The sequence below is a fragment of the Parasteatoda tepidariorum genome, chromosome 4 (genome assembly GCF_043381705.1).
Source record: "Parasteatoda tepidariorum isolate YZ-2023 chromosome 4, CAS_Ptep_4.0, whole genome shotgun sequence".
Taxonomy (NCBI): domain Eukaryota; kingdom Metazoa; phylum Arthropoda; class Arachnida; order Araneae; family Theridiidae; genus Parasteatoda; species Parasteatoda tepidariorum.
The window spans coordinates 47016648-47025831 of NC_092207.1; the positions used below are offsets into that span (position 1 = coordinate 47016648).

Consider the following 9184-nt stretch of genomic DNA (forward strand, 5'->3'; position numbering starts at 1 on the left):
AAATTTTTCTGTAGGGCTGAAATGATTTACATAATGTATTACTGAAAATTAAAAAATACAATTATACGAAAATAAAATTGAATAATGTGCACAGCGAAAAACAAATCTGTTAAAATTGCTGCATTGATTGATAATGATATTTCAGGTAGAAAAATTCCGGTTAAAAAGACTAAATTATACCGTCCTTAAAATATTCCTTTGGTAATTTTTCCGTTTGTATAATAAATATTCTGTTTTCCAAAATTATAGTTCTTATTGCCACACATTTATTAAAAAATACAAATTTGAAAAGTAAATTTTACTAAATAAATATTTGCTGCGTCTTGCTATAAGGGGTCGTGATCAAGTGATCAAGTTTTAAAATATTTATCAAAATATATCACATTTTATAAAACCATATTTTTATTGCTAATTTTACCAAAATCATTGCTTAAAGTGCTTTGGTAAAAATCTAATATTTTTGGCGTTCTCATAGAACCATAAAAATGGAAAATTTTACCATATTCTCTCCTTTCGTTTAAGAAGAAATACTGCCATTACTGACTCTTGCGCCAATTAAAACGCAAATAGTTTGCCATGAGCCATTTTGGCTCAGGGGATAGAGCGCTCACCTTCCAATAAAGCGAACCGAGTAAGAATTCCACCAATGACTGGTCGTTACGAACTCCGCGTGTGACTCGCACAGACCACAGTGCTGACGTAAAATACCCTAAGTGGTAAACGGATCATGGGTTAGAGTCCCTTTGCCATCAGGCTAACCATATGAGATTTTCGTGGTTTTCCTCTCCATGTAATGCATTTGCTGTTTAGTTTCATCAAAAAGTACTCCACGAAAGAATATTTCTCCCAGCACTTGATCCAGGAGTTGCCTCGTCTTCTGGAATGAGTTCAAAATTACAAGTATACGGGTTTGAACATTGGTAGTCGTAAACCCACAATTAACCGTTCATTGACGGTTATAAAATAAAATAATTAACTACAGTACCATATCCTGGTAGTTTCGAATATAACTTTTTCTCAGTGTAATAAATATACGAGTACTATACCTTTTTTTAAAAAAAATGCATATTATAAATAACTATTCCCATATATATGCTAATGATTCAACTTATTTTACAGTCAATAATATCATTCCTAATCTAGTATGTTTACTTTTGACCCTATTTCCAAATAATCTCACTTTATTTTCTTCAGATGTTCCTCAACTTAATCTCAGACTCGGAAGCAAGCTCCGTCATTCAAATATTCTAGAAGGAAATGATGTTTATTTCGAATGTAATATCAGAGCAAATCCATGGGTTTCAGAAACTGGATGGCGATTTGAAGGCCGTGAATTGGTCACAAATATTTCAGCTGGAGTTATTGTGAGCAACCAATCTCTGGTACTTCAAAAAGTTCACCGAACCAACAGGGGGAGATATAGCTGCACTGCCACAAACAGCGAAGGAATGGGAGAAAGCAATCATGTATATTTAAGAGTGCAATGTAAGTTCTTTAAAACTACTATTAAGTTTAAGAAATTAAATCTTAAGAAATTAGATACTCTAATGCATTTAATAGTTAAGAATGGTGCAGTTTTACTTTAAAACTTCCTCATGGTGAGCAATGAGTTAGTTTTAGAAACAACTCTTGCATTTATTTTCAAATACCTTTTCCTTAAATATTATATTCTTCTAAAACAATTTAAATCAAGTTTCTTTTAAATTCTGAAATTTTGAAGTTTGACATTCAAGTCAGTAATTCAAGTAATGTATTTTTGCAAAGACGAATGAATTTAAAGGGGGTTGAAACATGAAAATCTTGTAAATACAGGAATTAATTTTATTCTTCGAAAAAAATATATTGCAGGCAGTTTTCCATGAAAATGTGAAAAGATTATTTTTTTATCAGAATTTAATCCAAAAATAGGATTTTGTTAAGTTTTTCTTTTCGGTGAGAAAGTAGATTGAAATATATGTTTTTTTTATCTGTGATCATTTTTTTCACAATATACTCATTTTTCTTTTTGGAATTAATAGAAATATTTTCATGATGTTTAGGAAGTACATATTTTAGAGATTTTTTTTATTTATTTATCCACTTACTGATGTTAACAGTAAAAATTAATATGAGAAAAAAATTGAAATTTGAAATGAAATATTATTTTTTTAGTATTGGAGTATAAAGTTACATTTTTTTAAAAAAAAATGAAAATACATTAATATTTTTAAGCTTAAATTTCAATAAATATCCGGCAAAAGAACAGTGAGCAAATTTGTCTCGAACTCATTTATGAAACAATTGTTGAAATATGTGCTCTGGTTATAGAGCACAACAAAAGTAAAGTTTCTAAAACCAGTACAATAGATTCAATGGAAAGAGAATTCCATAGAAAAATAATTACTTAAGAAACACAAATATTACAAACATTTCTTTCTCTTAACGCAGAAAATTCATTGTAGTATCAAACCAAGCACCAGAGATAAGTAAACTGATCAATTAATTTTACTGTGAATATATGAAGAATTGTAAAAGTAAAAGAAAAGTGGAGAATCATTAATCATTTAAAAAATAAATTTTAAGTAATCTTAAATTTTTGCGAAAATATATACAATATAAAATAAATATGCCCACACTAAATATAAAACGCATGCTCTTATAATCCTGTAACTATAGCAAAAAAGGGGTGTTTCCTCGAAAAAACAACTATATAACAATCCCAATATATTTTTTTCGACAAGAAACTTTATTTTATTACGATTATGTATGCAAACTCCCTATTCTCATTTGTATGTTTCTCTCTTTTTTGTGGAAAATGGGAAACTATACATGAATTTATGTGGGAACCCTTCATTATATGAAAACAGCCTTCTGATAATACAGTTTCAACTTTCAATGTTTATGAATGTTTCAATTTTTAAAAGTTGATTGTCCCATGATATTCCCAAGTGGGAACTTCTTCTTTATCACTGAAATAATTATTCAAATTTATTGGGCGTTGATGCCCCCAGTCTAGGAGAGATTAGTTTTCATAGAAAAACTAAAAACTACTAAAGTTTTTAATAGAATAGAGTGTATATCTTATTGTTTTCTAATTGAAATTGTTTAATTTGCAATTTTCGTTTGTTTTAGTAGAAAAAATGAATAAAGTATAGACCGAATTTAATAATTAAATGTATTTAACAATTTCAATTGTTTTTAAGTGATTTTAAATCCTTAAGAAACGCTTATGGTTAGCGAGCAAGGGCATCACTATAGGCTTTAAATAGCTATGAGCATATGGCAGACAATGCATTTAACAGATCACTACATAAAATTTCCGGAAAATGAATTAAGTAATTACTTTTCTCTTTTGGTATGGCGTTCTCAGCAGTTTGCTTTATACAAATATTCATTGCCACCCAAATTATTCATCATGAAATCTACGATGGACAATTCAAAACGTTACTTCTTGAATCCAAACACGGATGCAAGAATTCGAACTCACCCATGCCAAGTATTTGTGTTCCAATTTTCCATTGTTTGACTCCCTTTTCATACATTCGATCTTATTCCATCCTTTTGTGTAGCCATGGGTGCGTACTGCATCTGGAGAAGACGGGTTCTCAGCCGAAAGACAAAGACCCCTGAAGAATTGCCATTTTTAAAAGTTTAATTATTACGTCAAGTAGTGTGTGGGCGTAAAAGAGGGAAAGGGTGGAATTTACTCAGACGAAAAGAAATATAAGGGGTGGAGTTGAGGAAAATTGTTTGACGAGGAGTGAAGGGAACGTGGCCGGAAGTATTCGGTAGATGCTCTGCGGTGGCATTCATTAGCTAGAATAATAGAACCTGATGATTTTAGAACGACTCATTTGTTTCGAAAAGGCAAAACTTCAGGAAAAGAAGGTAATATTAAACTTCCGATTTTAAGAAGTGTGTTCTTTTCTTGTGAAAACTAAACGGAGCCAAACAATTGCTTAAAATGTGCCGCCAAGCATTGATATTGCCTGGTGTCAAACATTTGGCAGAGAAAATGACTCTCATTTAAATGCTGTGGAACATTTAGGATTCGATTTTCATTTCCTGTTACAGTGTTCTTTCTTCAAAATAGATACATTTTTAATTGGACGGCGTAATTCGTTCGTAACAGTTTCAGCTCGAAGGCGATTTATAATTTTTCTTTTTGATTAAGATTATATTTCATTTTTCAGAAAGAGCTAATTCAATTTTAATTGAGTTTCTTAAAAACAATTTAATTTTCAAGATTAACTATTGTTCAAAATGCCAACCGATGGCAGATGATTTAATTTGTTAAGTGGTGATTATATTTTAATAATTTATTTGCTCCTAACGTGTATTTGTAATGAAATGCGTGCTAATTTCGTTCATTACTTCAGATTTCTGTTTTCAATGATCTTTTCAGACCAATTATTTAATTAATCAATTAATTTTTGTTAATATTAATTAATATTATAATTAATTAATATTATAACAATAACAATTATAATTANAATTAATATTATAATTAATTAATATTATTATTAATTAATATTATTATTAATATTATAATTATAATTAAAAGTAGTTATTTCATTAATTATTTAATTAAAATTGAAAAACCAACAGAAGTTTAAAAAACCAAAATTGCACCCACTGTCAAAATTGCGCGAAAAGGTTAATGTCAGCATATAGTTTGTGATGAGAAATCCCTGATTAATATTTTATCAATAATTTTCTCTTATTTCAATCGATATCAATGCATATTTAACAAGTTTGTAAATTTGCCAAGTCTCTTAACAAGAGATATTTATTCAAAAATATAACGGGATTTCTAATGTAAAATGTAATGGCATGTTCTTTAAAGAAGGAAAAAACGTTATTTTTCTGTACTATTTGCTGCAACCTCTACGAATTTTTTTAAAGCATTTGCTTAGTGCAGTAAATACTGGAATATACATAAAAAAGCGAAATCGACACTTTTTTTCTTATTTGTTTGCCATACTTGGCTTGCATGAGACCTTTTGATCAGTTTACTTCGAATAAGTAATTTTGTTTACATTTGACTGATTACGTCTCTTGGCCTATAAAACTTTGCGTCCAGCATAAATATGTCTACAATATCAGTTTTTGGAATGAATATATCACCTATTAACCTATAACTTGAATNTAAAATTTGAATAAATTGTCCCCACATTGTTAGAATTTCATTCTAAAATTATGGTAAAATAACCGGCAGCAATCTGTTCATCCGATTAACCGTAAAGTTTAAGGTAAAGAACATTTTTCTCTTTACGGTTTTGAAACCGCTTACAACAAGTATGGTTTAAATACCATGAACACTTAACTATACAGTTTTTAAACTGCTAGAGTGGTTTTGAAACCGTAAAAAAGAAATTTAACTGGACGCTGGAGTTTAACTGCTGTATGGTGCTGCCATCTATGAATGAATGAGAGCATCGTAATCTAATAGCCTAGGATCAAAAATTGGGGAGTGCAATGCACTAGGGTCATTTAATGCGTTGAAGAGATAGTAAGAAATATTGCAGTGACTCCACTGGGATTCGAACCCCTATTCGGTCGGTCATGAGATTGACAGATTAGTCCTCTCTGTTATAATGCGTATCTAGGCCCACCAAAGTGGCCACATTTGGTGGGCCTAATTGGTGCGATAAAATTCAGGTAATTTAACCGTATTAGGTGAAAGCCGTTAAACTGTTTTTCTCACAGTTACCGATTTCTTATGTTTATTTGACTGCTTTGTTTGAATATAGTAAAATTACAATTAAATGAACTCATCAAAATTGTTATTTAACCATTTTTTCCGAGTAATTTCTAAAAGTTCAACTTAGTAAATTTGGAATTAATTGCTTGAATTTTAAATTATTGAACTTTAAATTGTGAATTAAAATTTATTAACTTATACAAAATAATATTATACAAAATAATATTCACATTTTTAGAACAATCAATAAATGATTTAAAAAGGAGAAGTTAAAATTTTTTTCCTAGGTCTGCACTACATTTACATTTTAGCATTACACTGCAAAAAATTGATATTTATTTAACTATGCAAAAATACCATTCTTTTTAGATTTTTAAAAGGTTTCTATATTTCTGGTTTATTTATTTATTTAAATGCTGAGAATGCAATTTTCAAAAATTCAAATATTTCGCAGAAAAGAAAAAAGACGATGAAAAGTAAGATTTGTTCATATTTTTCTCTTTATTTCAGAAATTTAACCAAAAACATTAAAGTCAATCTGGAAATCAAGGTATTAACTCACATTTTATCAATAACAATAAGACGCTAAGGAAAATATACTAATGTTTGTATTACGGATGTTCATGACGTAAAAAAATAAAATAAAATTTAACTGTATGCATAAAGTGTATGGCATATAGATTTTAACATAAAATAATAATTTTTGTTGATGTAATTTCATTTATCTTATGTTACAAAAATAGGATAATTGTTAGTATTCGCCCTGTTTAAATTACTATGTATTACTTGTGTACTTATTCTTTTACATGTAATTTTTACGGATAATTTTTTTACTCATATAATTTAAATTTTCTAATTCTGCTCTGCTTCTAATTAGTTAGTTCTGTAATATATAAGTAATATTAGTAATATTAAAATTTTTACTAACAACTCATATAACTAAGCGGCAATGATTATCACGTATGGAAATATCTCTCGTATAAAAACACTTTTTTTTTCTAAAAACAATTGCTTCTAAAAAATCATTCTTCTATTTCTAATTTTTTTTCCCTGAAAATTGCACCTAGAATAATCATCCTTCATTACAGACTCACCAGTATGTAAAAAGGACCAGGAGACAACATATGGAGCTATGCTGCACTATCCAGTTCAAATACCTTGCGAAGTAGAAGCTGATCCAGACGATGTAGCTTTCAAATGGGAATTCAACAGTTCCACTGGAAATTTAGAGCTTGTACCTACTTATACTTCTGGAACGAAGAGTTTGGTTAACTACATTCCTCGATCAGAGAGTGATTTTGGTACTCTTCAGTGTTGGGGTCGCAACAGTGTCGGACAGCAGCGGGTGCCATGTCTCTTCTTTGTTATTCCAGCAGGTATTGATCGGTGGGTTATGCTTATAACCAACAGAGAATAGTAAAGTCATTAAACACAACTTTCACTTTTTACTTACTATGATCTATGATTACTACTTGCTGTAATAGTAAGATAAAGTTTTTTTTTTTTTTTTTTTTTTTTAAGGACCGGGGTAGGTTGGTAGGGTGTTGGGCCCATTTCCAAGTGGTTCGGGAGTTCTATAAATATAATAGGCTAATCTTTAAAAATGGGATCAAATAGACTAATTGTTTGACTAGTTTAAACTTTTCTTGCCAAACTACTTTTTCTACATATATTATTAAATTTGTGGCTATATCTTGTTGAAATTAGACATTTTGGTTTTACTTTCATTTCAAACACACTATTTACAAAAAGTGAATTATTTGTTCAAACTAGTGGAAAAAAGTTAATTTTCAAATTTTATGCAATTGCATAAGTATCTCACAGGTAAATTATAAATGTGATTTTTGATCTGTTCTAAGAGACTCCTCCCTCTGCTATTGTTACCAACCCTATCAGATCTAAACAATACTGATTATGTTACTTAATAAGCAGAAATGAATAGCAAGTAATTTTATTTCATGATGAGACTAATTCAGGCACGGAATGGCTTTCATCACTTTTTATTAATTTCCTTTAAGTGTAAATTTTTTTAAGCAGTGTCGTTCCTTACTATTTTTTAAAATAGTGAAATATATGTACATTAAGTATCAAAATGTATTTTTTAAGTCCTTCAGCTCATTATAAATGGTATAAGGCAGCAATATGTTTGGATTACATATTTGACTAATATGATTTAAATTAATACCACAAATTTAATCTAAAAGCAAATATTTTCAGTTGCATAAATTCTAGAATGTAGTCTGCATAACCTTCAAAATACGAAGAAAAGAAATTACAAAATGATAATTTATGAAGCATTTTGCCCTTTTCCAAGTACGTATTTTTAAAATGAAATAAATGTAGCTAAAATAGCTTTTAACCTTTCGAATATAACCTCTATCAAGATAAAAGAAAAATAAAGTCTCGTCCCATCCAGAATTTCTTTTTCGAAAAAGAGTAGTTTGGATATTGACAATTAGCATAAATCCATGAAACCGCAATAATGATTTTTCAAACCATCAGTAAACCTCAAGTGCGTGAGCATTAAGTTGACTACTCTAAAACTACAAGTATCATTAAGGAATCAAGCGGAATGCTTGGCGTTACTTCGATTTTATCTTGTTTCAAATTCCTTTTTTTTTTGTACCACCACTTGCAAATGTTATCGGCCTATCGTTAGTAACGGTAATAAACCAGTAGCCCAGGATAGAGCTGTTGTACCAAAGATGGTAATGAGCAGAGGACTGTAATGGCATTTTAAACGTCATTGCATATGTGTGAATTGTATTCGCTTGGTAATGATCCGATCTCGACACACCTTTCCGCAAAGAGTGATTCCATTTCAGTCGCTGGGTAATGAACATATCCTATTCGTTAATTATTCTGACTGGCTGGATATCAGTTGCTGACATCGTTTTGGATGGAGAATTCTTTAGTTTGAGTTCACAATTTAGACTTCCTCTTTCTTTCTTCCATGCATTTTTAATCAGTTGTTTCGAGCTTAGACATTATTTACTAAAATGGTTTGTATTTTAATAGGTTACTGCTGAGAATATAGCTTAATAATAAAAATATTTGGAATGAATGTTTTTTTCACGATTGAATATGTTGCATCACAAGAATCAGGGCTGAAAATTGGTTGCATACTTATACTGTAATATATATATATATAATAAATAAGTAAATACAAGAAAACACGAAGAAAGTTAAGAAAAACAATAAGTTTCATTTATTGCGCTTAAGCTGCAAGTAAACAGAACTCATTAGATAAGTTCAAAATGATGAATAAAACAAAGAAAAATTATAGACATATAAAAAAAAGGGGGGGGATAATAAGTAAAAAAAATAAGAATAAAAAAACAGTTTTGAAAAAAAAAAGAAGAAAAAAAAGAAAAGGATGAAATTTTTTTTAAAAAACCGGAAGAAAAAAAACCGGAAAAAAAGATATAATCCTTTCTTCAGCCCACACGATTATATCCGCAAAACAGAGTGCTTTCTGATATTGTATCAATAAAGCCAAAG

At 29.6% G+C, this 9184-nt stretch overlaps 1 protein-coding gene across 1 annotated transcript in view; it reads left to right on the forward strand.

Annotated features, from left to right (window-relative positions):
- LOC107445831 (kin of IRRE-like protein 3) overlaps window positions 1-9184 on the forward strand; it is a 273508-nt gene that overhangs the window by 232842 nt on the left and 31482 nt on the right. The window contains exons 6-7 of the mRNA XM_043040440.2: window positions 1195-1485; window positions 6772-7059. Of these exons, the coding sequence (XP_042896374.1) occupies window positions 1195-1485; window positions 6772-7059 (579 nt within the window). The remainder of the gene's footprint in view (window positions 1-1194; window positions 1486-6771; window positions 7060-9184) is intronic.